At 35.7% G+C, this 18,630-nt stretch overlaps 1 protein-coding gene and 1 long non-coding RNA gene across 2 annotated transcripts; both read right to left on the bottom strand.

The window, feature by feature from the left end:
- Positions 1 to 4,168: 4,168 nt before the first annotated feature.
- Positions 4,169 to 5,818, bottom strand: LOC133038588 (uncharacterized). Its single transcript, XR_009688086.1, has 3 exons — positions 5,709 to 5,818; positions 4,878 to 4,946; positions 4,169 to 4,407 (listed from the first exon to the last, which is right to left on the bottom strand). It is a non-coding gene; the product is annotated as an uncharacterized LOC133038588 (long non-coding RNA).
- An 11,560-nt stretch (positions 5,819 to 17,378) lies between these two features.
- Positions 17,379 to 18,107, bottom strand: LOC133038333 (uncharacterized). Its single transcript, XM_061116452.1, has 2 exons — positions 17,727 to 18,107; positions 17,379 to 17,576 (listed from the first exon to the last, which is right to left on the bottom strand). The coding sequence occupies exons 1-2, from the start codon at positions 18,105 to 18,107 to the stop codon at positions 17,379 to 17,381; spliced, it is 579 nt and encodes a 192-aa protein (XP_060972435.1).
- Between the last annotated feature and the right edge of the window lie 523 nt (positions 18,108 to 18,630).

Genomic DNA, 18,630 nt, shown 5'->3' with positions numbered 1-18,630 from the left:
TCATGCTCCTCTTCTGATTGAGAGTACACGAGGATGTCGTCGATAAACACAATCACACAGATATCGAGGAAATCCTTGAATACTCTATTCATCAGGTCCATGAATGCTGCAGGAGCCTTGGTTAGTCCGAATGACATAACCAGAAACTCGTAGTGTCCATACCTAGTGCGGAAAGCCGTCTTTGGAATGTCCTCCTCTCGGATCCTCAACTGATGATAACCCGAACGGAGATCAATCTTAGAAAAGACCGTCTTCCCCTGAAGCTGATCGAACAAGTCATCGATCCTAGGTAGTGGATATTTATTCTTCACCGTCAACTTGTTCAACTCTCTGTAGTCGATGCACATCCTCATAGATCCATCCTTCTTCTTGACGAACAAAACCGGGGCTCCCTGTGGGTGACACACTGGGCCGAATGAACCCTATGTCAAGCAACCCTTGGAGCTGAATCTTTAATTCCTTAAGTTCAGCTGGAGCCATCCTATACGGGGCTTTGGAAACCGGATCCACCCCTGGTGCCAACTCAATCACGAAATCGATCTCCCGGTGAGGTGGTAACCCTGGAAGTTCTTCGGGAAAGACGTCCAAAAATTCCCGAACCACTCTAATGTCCTCTGGCCGAAAGGTGTCTGGCCGAGTGGTGTCCACCACCACGGCCAGAAACCCTAAGCACCCACCGTGCAATAATTCTCTCGCTGACATAGCCGAGATCACCGGGATCCGAGATCCCTGAACCGAACCCACAAATACGAACGGTTCTTCACTTTCCGGTTGGAAGACCACCATCTTCCTCTTACAGTCAATGCTCGCCGAATATTTAGATAGGAAGTCCATTCCTAAAATAATATCGAATTCGACTAAGCTCATCTCTATCAGATCAGCGCTTAACTCTCTACCATCTATCCTGATCGGCATAGACCTAATCCACCTATTGGAGATAACCAATTCTCCGCCAGGTAACAGGGTTCCAAACCCTGATTCATATCTATCAAAGGGTCTACCGAACTTACTAAAGACTCTGGCCGCCACATAAGAATGTGTAGCCCCAGAATCAAACAGCACTGAATAAAGCGAGTTGTTAATAAAAAGCTGACCTGTAACAACTGATGGGCTGGCATCTGCATCAGCCTGCGTGATAGCGAATACCCTTGCTGGAGTGGGTATCGCTGGAGCTCTCGGTGCCTCTGTTCGGAGCTGGGGACATTCCCTCTTGAAGTGTCCGGGCATGCCACAATGAAAGCATCCCTGACCTTTGCACTCACCCCGATGGTGCCTCTTGCAGCTAGGGCACTCGGGGTAGGAGAATCGGGTCTCATTACCACCAGGACGACTCCCTCTGTTCTGGTTCCCCCGGAACCTCTTGTTCGACTCGAGCCGCCGGAAGCGATGGGTGCCCTCTTCCTCGATCAATGGCCGAACCACTACTCCCCCGCTATAGCCTCGATGCAGAGGGGTAGGAGCTCCGCCACTGATCGGAGTACTAGCTGACTCTGACATGCACCCCACTGCGCCCTCAGCTCGCAGTGCCTTCTCCACCATCTGAGCATAGGTGGTGCTGTCGTCTGTGGTGATCATCAGGTCATGCCTGATCTTGGGATTCAACCCGTCCAGATATTTCTCCTTCTTGCTGAAGTCGGTCGGCACAATTCCCGAGGCTAACCTCGCCAACCGGTCAAACTGAGTAGTATACTCAGTGACGCTCATGTTCTCCCGCTGGGTCAGGTGAACGAACTCTTTCCTCTTGGCGCTTCTGACCGCCTCATTGTAGTATTTCGCGTTGAAGAGTTCCTGAAACCTTTCCCAGGTCATGGTGGTGACATCGTGAATCTGAGACACCATGTCCCACCATACCAGGGCGTCCTCCTGGAACTGAAACGTGGCGCACACCACTCTGTCGTTACCGGTGACACCCATGAAATTCAGAATCCTGGTGATCACCGTCAGCCACTGCTCGGCTTTCACTACATCCGGACCTCCTAGGAAAACCGGAGGTGCTTGCTTCCGGAACCGCTCATATAAAGGTTCCAATCTGTGGGCCGCCACCACGATCTCGGCACAGGCGGCGAGGGCGAGGTGCCACCGGTACTACGAGACCGGAACCTGCAGGAGCACCTGCTGTCTCAACCTCTCGGATCTCGAGGTCTTGTTCTTCGATCCGGGCTTGCATCTCCGCAAACCGCAACTCCCGGTCGGGGCTCCCCGATTGGCCGGGGAGCCTGGGCAGCCTGTGGCGGGTTCTCATCACCCCGGCCACGAGCCCTGCCTCGGGGACCTCTACCTCGGCCCCGAGCAGGTGGGGGAAACTGAGCTCCCTGTCCCTGATTCGACCCTACGGAGTTGCCCTGACTCCTGGTAGTCCGCCTGGCGTCCATCTGATTAGAACCGCCTGCGAAACCAAGAGTTGGCATATCAGGTCGTATTCAAGGCGAGCTTACTAATGCCGCTTAATTTGGAAATTAGAAATGAAACATGCGCCTATTCTACTATCAGGCTACTAACATGCTTCCTAACAGGCTTTTCTTTTTCATAACTGAATAAAATAAACTACTAAAGCAATAAAGGCTTACTGAACCGTGAACCGAGCTAACTGCTGATGATGATTGTACATGTCGTGACGATCTTCGGAAGACAACCTGGCGGCTCTGATACCAAATTGTAACACCCTAACTATCTTAGGCGTATTACGTGATTTTTAAACGTACTGTGCAGCTCGTTGCTAATCAACGAGGTTTATGGAAAAACGTGATTAATTAAAATTTTGCTTTTTAATTAAACTTATAAACCATATTATAAAAGTCTCGGGATCCCGATTTATAAAATCATTTACAAACGTTTTAACTGTTTAACTTTTACATCAAAATGAAAGTCGTCTAACGACAGTTACAAAAATCTCAGCCGTGCTGTCCGGAGGATCGTACGCTCCAGGCCTAACCGCCCCGACATGTACAATCTCATAAGCTCGCTCACGGTCCATCAGCTACAGCCTTGCCTTTACCTACACATGAACATAAACTGTGAGTCGACAGACTCAGTAAGAAAAGCATAATAATAACATACATAACTAACTGTCGTGTCTAACACGATACTGAGTCCCGCTACTGCCATGTCCAACATGGTACTGAGCCACTACTGCCATGTCCAACATGGTACTAAGTTTTGAACGTTCAGGGGACGGTACTATTGACAAGTATCCTCCTGATCGGTCGAACCGGTCATACTCCGGCTGGTCATACTCCGGCTGTACCGACGGGATAGGTCAATAGCACCGAACCACCAACCAAGTGTCGGCTGATCGGTCGAACCGGTCATACTCATTCTTGGTCATACTCCGGCCTCGTACCGACGTGACGGGGTTGGATGGTTCGAAGCCTAAATACATAACTAATGTAATCTAGGGCTTCCTACATGCACGCTAAACATGTAATCTACATATGCATACCGTTATACTAATCTTACGGATTCCGATTTCGTGTGTGCCGGTCAACCCCGACCGGAACTGAAGCCGAGCGGCGGACATCGGCTCCTAAACCATGAAAATCACAACGCTATAAGTGACACGCTAAATCACTTCCCGTGGACTAAAACTTGGAACTAAAAGTTTCCCTATCGATAAAAAGCATGGCAATACCCCTAAAAACCTAAAAACGAGGAAAACTAGGGTTCGGAAAAATTCCCCAACCGGTAGACCGGTTGCCCAACTGGAATTCCGGTTCTGGGAAAATTCAGAACACTCATCCGGAATTCCGGATGCACAACCGAATCGGTTCCTCGCAGGCAGCAAACATAAAAATTCATAACTTGCACAATTCAACCCCAAATCACATGAAACCTTCCAGACCTGTTCTAAACTATCCCTAGAACAAATCCAAAGCATCAAAACCACCTAGAAACCACATACACAAAAATCACCATTGGAGCTCAAGCTTTGAGTTCCAAACTCAAGCTTGAGCAAACCTAGCTAGCATGCAATCAAATCCATCTAAACTTACTTAAACAAGCTTAACTAAGCCTCTGAATATAATCAAAAACATCAACAACATTCCAGCAACAAAACATAACCATTTCTGTAACACCCTAACTAACTTAGGCGTATTACGTGATTTTTAAACGTACTGTGCAGCTCGTTGCTAATCAACGAGGTTTATGGAAAAACGTGATTAATTAAAATTTTGCTTTTTCATTAAACTTATAAACCATTTTACCAAAAAGTCTCGGGATCCCGATTTATAAAAATATTTACAAACGTTTTCACTATTCAACTTTTACATCAAAATGAGGTCATCTAACGACCGTTACAAAAATCTCAGCCCTGCTGTCCCGAGGATCGTACGCTCCAGGCCTAACCGCCCCGACATGTACAATCCCATAAGCTCGCTCACGGTCCATCAGCAACTGCCTTGCCTTTACCTACACAAGCAACGCAAACTGTGAGTCGACAGACTCAGTAAGAAAAGCATAATAATATCATACATAAAACTGACTGCCGTGTCCAACACGATACTGAGTCCCGCTACTGCCATGTCCAACATGGTACTGAGCACTACTGCCATGTCCAACATGGTACTGAGTTTTGAACGTTCAGGGGACGGCACTATTGACAAGTATCCTCCTGATCGGTCGAACCGGTCATACTCCGGCTGCTGGTCATACTCCAGCCTGTACCGACGGGATAGGTCAATAGCACTGAACCACCAACCAGTGTCGGCTGATCGGTCGAACCTGGTCATACTCCGGCTGCTGGTCATACTCCAGCCTGTACCGACGTGACAGGGTTGGGTGGTTCGAAGCCTAAATACATATCTAATGTAAACTAACAGGCTTCCTACATGCACGCTAAACATGTAAACTACATATGCATACTGTTATACTAATCTTACCTGGATTCCGATTTCAGGTGTGCCGGTCAACCTGACTGGAACTGAAGCTGAACGGCGGATTACTGGCTCCTAAACCATAAAAACCACAACACTATAAGTGACACGCTAAATCACTTCCCGGGGACTAAAACTCGAAACTAAAAGTTTCCCTATCGATGAAAAGCATGGCAATACCCCTACGAACCCAAAAACGAGGAAAACTAGGGTTCTGAAAAATCCCCCATCCGGAAGTCCGGTTGCCCAACCGGAATTCCGGTTCTGGGAAAAATCTGAACCCCATCCGGAATTCCGGATGCTCAACCGGAATTCCGGTTCCTCGCAGGCAGCAACCAAAAATTCCCATATCTTGACCATTTCGAACCCAAATGGTCCCAAACTTTCCAGACCTCCTACATAGGTCCCAAATGACCATTCCAAGGCCTCAAACCTACCCAGAAACCTCACAAGCAAATTTCACCATTGAAGACCAAGCTTTGAGTTCAAGAACTCAAACTTGGTTAAACCCACTAGCATGCACCCTAGCCTAGTTAATTCTACTTAACTAAGCATTAAAACACCTCTGCAAACTAACAATAACATCCAGCAAATATACAGAAACAAAACATGGCATTTTCTCACAAAATCATCAATTTTCACATATAAATTAAAAGCTTGAACAACCTAGCTACTCATGCTTCAAATAACTCATTTATCATCAAAAATCATGCTTGAATCCATAAACTAACAACAAAATTACAGCAGCAAGAACACTTCACAATCACATGCATTTTCAACACTTTTCATCATTTTTTTCCAAGAAATTTAAAGAGAAATGAACAAGGAAGCACATACCACAACAAGGGATCACAATTAGGATGAATTAGCTTTGAGAATTGAAGGAAAAACCCAGCTTTAGCACCCCAAATTCCCAGCCGAAAAGAGAGAAAAAGAGAGAGAGTTTTTTTTGCTTGAATTTTCTATTTTTTTTTTTCTAAGTTAAATGAGAAATGAGTAAAAAGAGCCTTTACACACTAAATCATTCAGCCAAATAACATGCATAATTTAAACATTTATTTCACTTATTAAATCATATAAAACAAAATATCATTGGGGCAAAAAGACCATTTTGCCCCTCCATACTAAAACCACATACAAAACACTAAAGGGGTATTTTTGGGACATTCTAAATTCCCGGCCATTCCCGACATTCCCAATGTCTAAAACCCGTCCCCAAAATACTAACATACTAAGTTGTGATTTCTACTGAGCCAAACGCCGCGTTCCAAAATACCGGACACCGGAAATGCGAAATATAAAAACTGCTGATAACATAATTATGCATATCTGAATTCCATAATAACAATGATAAATTATTTAAATAGCTATAAATAATTTCCTGATTAACATAAATAACTGCTAATTTCCAAATTAACTAAGCGGGCTTTACAATTTCTTTCAAAAATTCACATATTTTACATAGAAAAACCAAAGCTTAACTCCACCTAATTATCATGCTTCAAAACAACCTAAATAACCTTAATCTAACAAGCTTTAGCCTCTGAATTTAAGAACTAATTCACAGCAGCAACAACATTCCACAATCATGCATGCATCAACTATTTTCAACATATTTTTCCAAGAAAACAAAGGAAGGGAACTAGGAAACACATACCACAACAAGAGATCACTAGAGTTGCAATTTAGGGCTTGAATCACCAAAGAAAAATCCAGCCTTTGCACTCCCACAACCAGCCGAGAGAGAGAGAGAAAAGAGAGAGTGTGATTTTGAAGTTTTTTCTATTTTTTTGACTAAGTGTAGAAAATGAAAGAAATTAAAAGAGTAATGCCATTTAACTAAACTTATTTCAGCCAACTAACAAATAATTAAACATTTATTTTCAAATAATAAAATCACTAAAAGACAAAATCTCATTGGGGCAAAAAGACCATTTTGCCCCTCCATACTAAAACCACATAATAACCACTAAAGGGGTATTTTTGGGAAATTCTAACTTCCCGGCCATTCCCGACATTCCCAATGTCTAAAACCCGTCCCCAAAATACTAACATACTAAGTTGTGATTTCTACTGAGCCAAACGCCGAGTTCCAAAATACCGGACACCGGAAATGCGAAATATAAAAACTGCTGATGACATAATCATGCATTTCTGAATTCCATAAATAACAGTAATAAATTATTTAAATAGCTATAAATAGTTTCATAATTAAACATAAACAACTGCTAATTTCCAAATTAACTAAGCGGGCTTTACAAAAATACTGCAAGCAAACAGATAATATATATCTAGACTTTCATTGACTAATTAATTCAATTTCTAATTATAATATATTTTAGTTCATTTATTTTAATTAATCATTAAATGAAAAAAATCATGGATTTAAGTTGGTCCAAAATTAAAATAAATAATTTTCAACTTTAATCTATTTTTCAAATTAAATTTGAAATTTCTGCATTAAAGAAATGCAATTTCGAAATTGTGGGAAAAATATTAATAAAATAAAATAAATATATTTTTAAAATTATTCAGATTTAAGTTATTTTGAAATAAGATTCCAAACTTAAGATAATTTTCAACTTTAATTAAATAACATGAAAATAACAATATTTAAGTATCATGATGAAAAATCGGGATTCAAGGCTGTCGAGTGGGTGCTCGTGAGCACCAGGCACTCGGGCTGGAAGCCCCCATCCGCGTGCGTGACACATCCGTGTGCACCCTGCATCCGCCCGTGCGTCTCGCCCAAGGAATCCTACAGCCCGCCGAGATTTCTCGGCAGATGGGGCTGTTTGGTTTTAAGCTCTAAATAAAACTCCATTTCAATGTAAACTATTTTATTTAACATCAATAAAGAAACAGAAGTATTTTTCATTCATTTGTGTATGTTTTGGTTCACTTTATCAATTGTTTGTCTATTTGATTTATAAATTCATCTTAAACCCTTTTCACATACTTGATCCTGTTTATTGTGTTATCATCACTTTGGAAAGTAAACATGACTCTGTGAATAAAGTTTCCTAGATTTATCTGACACAGGGTTTTACTGATATGATAATCTACAACAAGAGTTTACTTGCATTTGGAGAAATGCTATGTTCTTTCCAGAACATTGGTTAAAGTAAAGCTCAGGTTGGATGCATGGAGTATGCATCGGAAGGGACCGATATTGAACTTTGACTTAGATTTATTAAACTTACCGTAAAATCTATTCAAGTCAATATCGCCTAGTTGATCCTAGATCAAATGTTCTTAATCCGGTTATGATTAGGCTCAATCTTAAAAGGCTATTCATGTTCTTTGATATGTACATTTTGGGAACACGGTAGTGCAATTGAGTGGGAGCGCTAACATAAACATGGAATCTATAGCTTCTATCTGGCGAATAGTAAGCAAAGGATGATCTCCTTCGAGCTTGACCAAACGAACATAAATGGTGGAGTACTCATTTCACATAGGCTGAAATATCATTAATACGGTGTCAAGTGTCTTAAAGATAAAATACATAGTAGGGTGTAACGGTAATCTAATCCCTTTACAATGTAGATCATTCATATAGAGGATCATTGATCAAATTAGGATTATAACAATGGATAACTAATGATGCGTCTATGTGGTGGAACATATAGAGCATTCTATATACTGAGAGTGCAATTCTAAGTTCTATGCGTGGATTCAACGAAGAATTAATAAGTTAGTAAATTTTAGTGATAGTTTCTTGATCTACTTATTAGAAGCTCGGTTATATAGACCCATGGTCCCCGCACTAGTTGAAATAATATTGCTTGTAAGACTCATGTAATTGGTTTTGATTAATCGATTATAATTCTCAAATTAGACTATCTCTATTTGTGAATTTTTACCCTAAGTAAGGACGAAATTGTAAAGAAAGAATTATTAGGGGCATATTTATTAATTATGATACTTTGTATGGTTCAATTAATGAATATGATAAATCACAATATTATTTAATAATTATTTATAGTTATTAAATAGTTAGAATTGGCATTTAAATGCTTGAATTAGAAAATTGGCGTTTTTGAGAAAATCAGATACAAAAGTGATAAAACTGCAAAATTCCAAAAGTGAGGCCCAAATCCAATCAGCCATGGCCGGCCACTTTTACAGGAGTTTTACATCTGATATTTTCATTATTTTAATGCCAAATAATTCAAACCTAACCCTAGTGGAATGCTATAAATAGGTAGTTAAGGCTTCAGGAAAATTACACACTTTTCATTCAGAAAAACCTGAGCCTCTCTCTCTACCTTTGGCCGCCACTCTCTCTCTCTCTTCTTACTTCATATTTCGAAACCCCTTAGTGATTAGAGTAGTGCCCACACACAGCAAGCAATACCTCAATCATAGTGAGGAAGATCGTGAAGAAAGATTTTCAGCAAAATGAGTTTCAGCATCAAAGATTCAGAGAAAGAGATCCAGGTTCAGATCTTGATAATACTCTGCGACAGAAAGGATACAAGGGTTAGAGATCTGAACGGAAGGAGTCATTTAATTCCGCTGCACCCAATGTAAGGTTTCCTAAACTTTATATGTGTTTATTTCATCGTTTTAGAAAGTTCATATTTAGGGTGTTAATCAACATACTTGTGAGTAGATCTAAGATCCTGGTAAAATAATTTTCAACAAGGGCTGCATTCCTTCCCTCCGCGCGCGCGTCCGAGGAATGTACAGCCTCCTGGGGCTGCCGCGTGCAGCGTAACTGCTAGCTCACTCCTAAACCGAATTTTGTGGGATTTTTCCCCGAAATTCGAATTTTTATGGGATTGTTTCCCAAAATTCTATTTTTCCAATTTTAAATTTTTCCAATTTGAAATATTTCCCTTTTTGAAATATTTCCAATTTTAAATATTTCCAATTAAGGTAAGATTTAAAAATATGTTAACTTCTTTAATATTTATATATTATTTAATTATAAGATTAGATATTTTGATATTTAACATATTTTAAATTAAAAGATAAACTTGTCTTTTTATTTAAAATATTATATTAAAATTATCTTATATGACAAATTAAATAATTAATAAATTTGAAATTAACATAGATATTTGTGTAGATACACTTACCATAATATTTTCAAATTCAAAATTTGTTATTTTGATAAATATTTAATTATTTATAAATTATAAGTTTGTACAATGAGTTTTATTCTAGCTCGGACAACAACTACTAATCTAACTCTAAGTTTAAATTGCCTATAGTAAGCATATACAAGTAAAAGATTTCTAATATCGAGGTTTTATGATAGAATGTCAGGAATATAGTCATTTGCGCCATTAAATTTCATAAGAGAAAGTAGAATGACATCATAAGTAGATGATTTATAAACCATTCATCCAATGATATACTATTTAAGCAAATTCTAAATGAATAAGTTAAGAGGAAACATTAGGATAATTTCGATTAAAATAAGAATCCAATAATATCCCGGCAGGCGAGAGTTAAAGTTATTCTTATTTTACACGAAATGTTCAACTACAATTAATAACTGAAAACGACATGGTTCAATATAAATTCACACATAATTCAAAAATTATTAAGCATTTAGCAAGTAACAAAGACATGTGAAAATACAAAACTATCATATCTTAAATAATTTCCAAGGTTTTGAACAAACTGGTACAATGTCCCGGTTGGCGAGAGTCACAGATATCATTCATTGAATAGAGTTGTCAGCTCATCTAAAATGGACACCATTCTAGCAACCATTTATTCGATCAAAATAAGAATTTAACGTTGTCCCGGTAGGGGAGAGTCAAGGTTATTCTTATTTTATGAGCTTCCACCAACATTTCATACTTCGTAAATTTATCTCTAAGTAGTCACTGTAGGCGAAAGTCTAATAGAGACGAAAACTTACAAAATACATATCATAAGAGATAGTTACAGTTTTAAATGCTTTAACGAGTAACCATCCATAAGGGAGCAAAGTCTAGCATCCCGAGGTTATATTCAAAACAATTAACCATGTAGGACAAAGAATAGCGAACGAATGTCCTTATAACTAAAGCTCATTATTATAAAGAGTTGTATTTTTTTTGGATACTTATTTTAATCTATTTATTTAATTAAAATTACTAATTTAGATAAATCTAAATATAAATTTTAATTTAATAGTTATAAAATTATACCATAGGAAGATCTAAAAAATAATAATCTATTTTCCATCCTTAGTATTAATTTTACAATATATATTACGAAAATTACTTAACTTAAGTTGGTCCAAAATTAGTTAAGCAATTAATTTTCAACCCAAATTAAATTTTCTATAATATATAACTGGATTCGAAATCCAATATCTTATAAAAAAAAATACATTTTCTAAATCCTACAAAAATAAAATAAAATAAAACTCGAAAAATTATTCTAATTTATGTTTGTCTAAAATTAAATAAATAAATTTTCAACATAAATATAATTTTCCTATTTAATTAAATCTCTTAAGAAAAATATCAAATATTTAAGTCTCTTCAACAAATCAACATAAATATTAATTTTTTTATTTAATTAAATATATATAGAAAATATAAAAAAAAGTCTACCCAGAAAATATCTATCTAGATAATTCATAAACTAATTATTGATTTTCTACTTAAAATAATATATTTTACTCTTTTTATTTTAGATAAATCATTAATGAAAATTACTTTATTGAAGTTGACATAAATTAATTAAATTAATTTTCAGCTTTAATTTAATTTTCAAAATTAAAAAAAAAAATCAAAATATCTACTTTAAAAATGTATTTTGAAATTATATATAAAATTAATTATTAAAATAAAATATAATATATTCTGAAAATTATTCTAATTTAAGTTGATCTGAAATTGAAAAATTTCCAACTTAAATATAATTTTCTAATTTAATTAAATTTATTAAAATAGAAATAATTAAGTATCCAGAATGAAATAAATTTAATTATTAATTCTAATTTAATATTTAAAAAAAATAATCTAATTTAAGTTGGTCGAAAATTAATTAAAAAATTAATTTTCAACTTAAACATAATTTCTAATTAATTAAATTTTATGAAATAGAAACAAATAATTAAGTATCTTGAATAAAATAAACTTAATTATAAATTCTAATTTAAGTTCTAAGAAAAATATCCTAATTTAAATTGGTCTAAAATTAATTAATAAATGAATTTTCAAATTAAATATATCTTTCTACTTAATTACATATTAGAAAATATAAATTAGTTACTAGAATTTTCTATCTAGAATATTTCATTAAACTAAATGTGTTTTTCTAAATTAATTTTAAAATAATCCAATGAAAAAATAATTCCATTTATTTCAAAATTAATTATGTTGCTAATTCAATTTTAATTAGGTTAAAGTAGTATAATTAGCATAATACAATTATTTAAATAAGGCAAATGGGCCTTCACAATTAGGGTTGTTCATGTGAGGGAGGGCTGGGTTCAGTATGTCTTACCGACTACTAATGGCCCCCTAACTCATGTGAGGGAGGGCTGGGGTTATTATACCTGAAATTCGGTTGGAGGACACGTGTCAAGATAAAGGGAATGTTAATCGGTGCCATATCTTTTTTGGAATAACTCATTAATTGCGAGGAATCAATGTACGAACTGGTACTTAGTGTATTAAGGAGAAACCATATGTCGCTAAAGGAGAATAGCGAGGCACTGGAGAAGAGTAACATATACCGTAGCTTGGAATAAGTAAACTAAGTGTAAAAGTCAGATGGGCTCGAAGCACAAGAATGCGAGATGACCGTCTTGCTACGAGGAAACTTCCTATAGTCTCCTCCGACTAACGAAAGCGAGACTCATATCCCTGGCAAGTCAGAAGATTTCCATGTACCCGCAATCGACGTAAAACATGTCTTGTCGACCCCAGAAAGAAGAATGGTTCCAGCTCGCAATTGGGATCTGTTCAATCAAGTTTTTGTTGAGACATCTCCAGATTCAACAATTAAAGACGTGTTTAATACACGATATTCTTGACCCAGTAAATGCGGGAAAATTACAGCTAAGTGATTTTTAGAATCATACATCGCATTTACATTTCGTGATATGTAATCAAATCCCACGATTTAAGGGATAATGACTGTAAACACATTTTGGTCAGCCTTGTAATTAACTGCCACACAAGGCCCAATGGAGAATAACTTAACCTTTCATTAAACAATAGTTATTCATTGAATAAGCCCTATACTAATTGGGCCTAAATAAAACTATCAATAGTGAAAGTTTATTTTAGCAACCTAGTCCATTTAAGTATCTAGAAATAAATGGGCTTCCTATATGCATCTAAGCCCAAAAGCAAACATATAGGCTCACACATGTCAAATTGATTTGGATGGGCCCTATCATGTTTTTAGGTTTACACAAATGAAAGAAATTCAAAATTTTCCTGTTACAAATTATTTATAGGATCTATTGACAATTAGACTATGATTAAAATTAGATCATTGGATCTATCAACAAGTTAATCATAGCAATTTAAATAAAATAAATAATAGGTTTGTTAAAAAAAGGTTTTGAATAAACAAATAAATAAACAAACAATGTCCATGTAACAAATTGTGAAGGAAGATATGTTGGGAATTGTTTTTACCAAGATCTAGATTTACTACCATGTATGTTATTTCACATCCTAAATATGAATTTCTAAAACAATTTAATTTAAACACATATAAAGTTCAAGAAACCTTACATTGGTTGCAGTGAAATTAAATGACTCCTTCCGCTCAGATCTCTGACCCTTGTATCCTTTCTATAGTAGAGTATCACCAAGATTTGAGCCCTATTCTCCTTCACTTGAATTGGATTCTTCACAGTCTTACACACTATGATTGAGTACCAACTTGTTATGTGTGGGCATGCACTCAATCACTATAGGGTTTGAAAATAGAAGAGAGAAAGAGAGAGGAAGGATTCGAAATAGATAGAGAAGAGAAGGCTCAAAATTTGAGTGAGGCAAGTGAATTATTAAGCTTCAAATGTTGAGTCCATCACTTTCTATTCATAGGAAACCTTCTAGGTTTAGGTTTGAATTAATTTAGCATTTGATAAAATAAATGGTAAAATAGACCTCAAGTGACTGGCCATAGGATGTGGGCCCACCACTTGCAATTTTGCCATTTTTCAATTATTTATCTTATTTTTCTCAAAAATGCTATATTTTCCAATTCAACCACTTACATGCCAAAATTATTTATTTAATAATTAAAATTAATTATCAAATAAAATTGCCATTTCATATATTTATTAATTAGACTTAATAAAGTCTCTTAATTAACAAATAAACCCTAGAATCTCTTTTCTTTACAATTAAGCCCTAACTTAGTGAAAGTTCATAAACTAGACATAGTCTAATTTTAGAATTAAAATCAATTAACTGAGTCTTATAAGTAGTATTGTCTCAACTAGTATGGAGACCATGGGCCTATATAACCGAGCTTCCAATAAGTAGATCTAGAATTTACCAAGTATATTCCCTAACATATTAATTCCTCATTGAACCACTATAGAACTTAGAATTGCACTCTCAGTTATATAGAACGCTCTATATGTTCCACGATATAGATACGCTATAAATATTGAACAATCATTCTAATCCCAATAATCAAAGATCCTCTATAGATGATTTAGACTGAGTAGGGACAAATTTACCATTTTACCCCTCAATGTATTTTATCCTTAAAATACTTAGCTTCCTATAAATGATATTTCAGTAAACTAATATAATCACTAAAATAAGAGCTCTTCCATTTATCTCTTTTAAGCCAAGCTCGAAGGAAATCATCATTTCACTTCTATGTCCAGATAGAAGCTATAGATTCCATATCTATGTTTAGTGCTCCCACTCAATTGTACTATCATGTTCCCAAAAATATACGTATTACCCGGACCAAAAGGTAGGCTTAACTAACAAATCAAAGAGCACAAATAACACTCTTGAGATTGAACCTAACCATGTCAGGATTAAGTTCTTTTGATCTAAGATCAAACAGTGATATTGACTTAGAAAGATACAACGGTCAGATTATAATATCTTTACCACGATCAGTATCGGTCCTAGTCTAATGTATACTCCATACATCCGAAACTAGCATACTTTTCAAATGTTCTGGAAAGAACATAACACTTATCCAAGGTGTAAGTATACTTTATCGCTCACTATGACATCAGTGTAAATCTAGTACACTGATGTATCAAGGCACATTATCTTTTGAAGCATATAATCACAATTATCTTCCATTGTGTTGACATCACTGTAATTGTGAATAACTATTTGTTTTGGATTTAACAGATTTTGTACACATTAAACCATAAACATGGAAACTACATGTAAACATAAATGACTTCTAATCTTCTATTGATAACAAGTCAGATTAAATTGATATGGGTTTTCTTTAGGGCATAAAATCCGAACAAACTCCCACTTGCACTAACATAAAACAAGTAGTGCATTTCAATTAATCATTTTTCTTGATATCCAGAGCAAGTGTAGTGTATTTGACTAAACCCAAATTACAGGAACTGTAAGTTTGTGGTAAGCTACTACTTTCTCCACCATTACTTCCTTTGTGTTCATAAAACAGTATGCCACATCATTTTCTATATGCATTACTCATCTAGGGATGCTAAATTCTTTACTGTTTATTAAGTGCATCTGAATAAACAAAAGACAAATCTCTAATTCTATCCTAGATTTAATAGAGATAAACCAGTTAAGAACTTTCTTCAGTTGAACAACTTTTCAGTGCTTTTCGAAAGCAACTAAGTTATGTATCTTCACTGATGGAGCTTAAATTATTATAGATGGGTTTTTTTACATCCTTCTAGAATAATTCCTCCACTGCCAGAGTAACTACCATCTCTAATAGGTTATGAGTTGGTGTAGATATAAGGATTCTAATATACACCCCTATCATCTAACATATAGGTCACTTTCATAAATCTTTCCTTGATTGTCTCCTAATGTTCCTTGTTTGATTACATCTTAGATGGCTCCCACTCAACAGTAGGAGTCTGGTTAAATTCATGTATATAAGTACATTTAACCTCTTACTATTGGTTCTCACGGACATCTTGTTGTGACATATTGTCTTAGTCTGAAACTATAAGTTCCTTCTAGACTAAGTCATCAACATAGTGTTCTAGTAATAACATTAATGTGAAATACTTGCTTAAGATTAAGTAATCATTAGAGATACCATAAAACATTTCATGAGGATTAGGTATTTTTGTCGAAGTCATTCGAATAGACTTAGCAAAATTCTCCTATCTTATCCTCAAAATGATGATAAGTTATTTCTATCCATATGAATGGTTAGATTTACTTTCTCTGTTACATTTAAAGTTCCCATCATGATCCTAACATAGTAATCTATCACTAGTGTCATCCAAATAAAGATGGGCTTGGGGTTTTGAAATTCTCCCACTCGAATAAGGTATTGTGATACTATGTCCAAGAACTTTATTGGTGTCAATTTCTATTACTACCGTAACATATTAATTGGAACAATATTAGGATCAAGAATAAGTTCTAATAATTTCCTAATTTTTTCATTATATTACATCCATGTCTAATCAAAATATGTGTGTCATAGAGATACTGTGGCTTATTGAGTATAATCTAGAGTTCAAAATCAAAAGTATTTGAACTGCATATGTTAATAGCTTCTTCCACCCCTAAGTGTTACAGAGATCCTGTGGAATTATGAATATAATATAAAAGATCGTTAAACTGGATATATTACTTCTTAACTTCTTCCACCCCTATCAGATCAAAAGATCTTTTTATTAAACAAAATCTTAATAATTGCGTAAGAATTAACAATTATTCATAAACATTGAATTTAAATTCTATGTGTTTATAGTGTATTATCTCTTTGTAGAGAATAAAATACCATAGATTTTGTATCAATAATAAAATACAAACACATACAAACATGATAAACATAAAATATAATTGTTGTTTGCATACAAGTTAAAGAAAAATGAAGCTCAATCTCATAAATGGAATTCATAGAAAAATTTCTTAAAGGGAAAATTTTATTAATAATCTCAAAATTGTCATAATGAATTGTTTGCATAAATATGAAATAGGGAAAATAATCTAAAACTAATAATTGAAACTAAATTTTTCATAAACTGAAACAATTAAATTAAAAATAAAGAAGATCCGAGCTTCATCTTCACTTGGACAATCTCCACCCTTCTGTCCAACCATCTGACTCAACTCGCTAGGATAGACATCCCAGTTTAAGTAGCTGGAGCTGAAATAAGAAGAAAATGAACTTTGTTATTAGATCTAGAATTAATAACCCAAGGGGATAATAATTCTCTAAAACACATGAATTAATAGCATAGATAGAAATACTTTGATTCTTTGCCGAAAACTTAGAACACTGGGTTTCTAGTTACCCTTTTCGTTGCAATAGAAGCCCTTTCCTTTTTGCTTTGCATTGGGATTAGCAACCTTTTTCTTATTAGGCATTTTAACAGCTTTAATTAAGAGGCTTCTTGCTATTCTTCCGATTTTTCTTGTTGTTGGGTTTCGAAGTAGATGCAATGTTTGTCTCAGCCTTGGTCGTACCATTAGCAGTGCCAGAACTAGGAGCTTTAGTTCCTCCTTTATGTGGTCCTCCAATCAAATTTTCAAATGTCTTAAGGTGGTTGATCAACTCGTGGAAGTTAAACTCCAACTTTTTCATGACATAATTTGATGTATAAGGTAGAAAAGCTGGAGTCAAACTATTCAATATTAAACTCACTTGAGTTGTTTGATCTATAGCAGCTCCATGATTCTCAGCCTATCGGGAGTAACTAGTCATCTAGAGCAGGTGATCATGCACATTCTGATGAGGTTTCATCCGTGGATTGATAAAATTCTTTGTCGCCTCAAAGCGAGCTTGAATTGAAGCCATCCCAAATAGTTCAGTCAACTGGTTCATGATATCTGCAGCCATGAGAGTATTGGCAAACCTTGTTTTCAAGGTGTCGACCATCCTAGACAGCATAAAGTATCGAGCTTTGTTGTTAGCATTCTGCCAACACTCGAACTTTTCTTTAACTACCTTGGTCGCATTCTCACTTGGCTGCTCATGAGCCTCTTCAGTCAACACAAACAGGGCATTTTGACCAATGAGAGCAATATTAATATTCTCTTTCCATTTGACAAAGTTAGCTCCAAAGATCTTGTTGTCGGTCCACAGTGACACCATGGGATTGTTCATAGTTATATTGAGTACTACAAGCATCAATAAAAAGAAAACAGGTAAGGTTTAACACAAAATAATACACATTCAGAAATTATTAGCACTTAGCAAGTATGAATGACAAGTGAAAATACTAAAACAAACAACCTAAATAATTTCCATGGTTTCCAACAAATTGATACCAGTGTCTTGTTCAGGCGAGAGTCAAAGATATCATTTATTGAATAGAGTAGTCAGCACATCTAAAATGAAAAACATTCTAGCAACCTTTTATTCGATCAAGATGAGAATCCAGCGTTGTTCCGTTTAGGGGAGAGTCATGTCCATTCTATCTTATGAGCTTCCACCATTATTTCATACTTTTGTAAGTCTTACTCTTAGCAACCACCATTAGGGTGATCGTTACTAAGAATAAACCACTTACAAATAATACTTAACTTTCGAGATTCTACGGCATCAAATTTCTAATGAACGTTCATCCATTAGGGATGATTACTCACTAAAGTAGGCACTATGTAGAACAAACAATGCAGATCGAATA

The sequence above is a fragment of the Cannabis sativa genome, chromosome 5 (assembly GCF_029168945.1).
Source record: "Cannabis sativa cultivar Pink pepper isolate KNU-18-1 chromosome 5, ASM2916894v1, whole genome shotgun sequence".
In the NCBI taxonomy this organism is placed as follows: Eukaryota; Viridiplantae; Streptophyta; class Magnoliopsida; order Rosales; family Cannabaceae; genus Cannabis; species Cannabis sativa.
The sequence above is the reverse complement of the archived record's forward strand: the minus strand, read 5'-3'. Positions and strand labels throughout refer to the sequence as shown.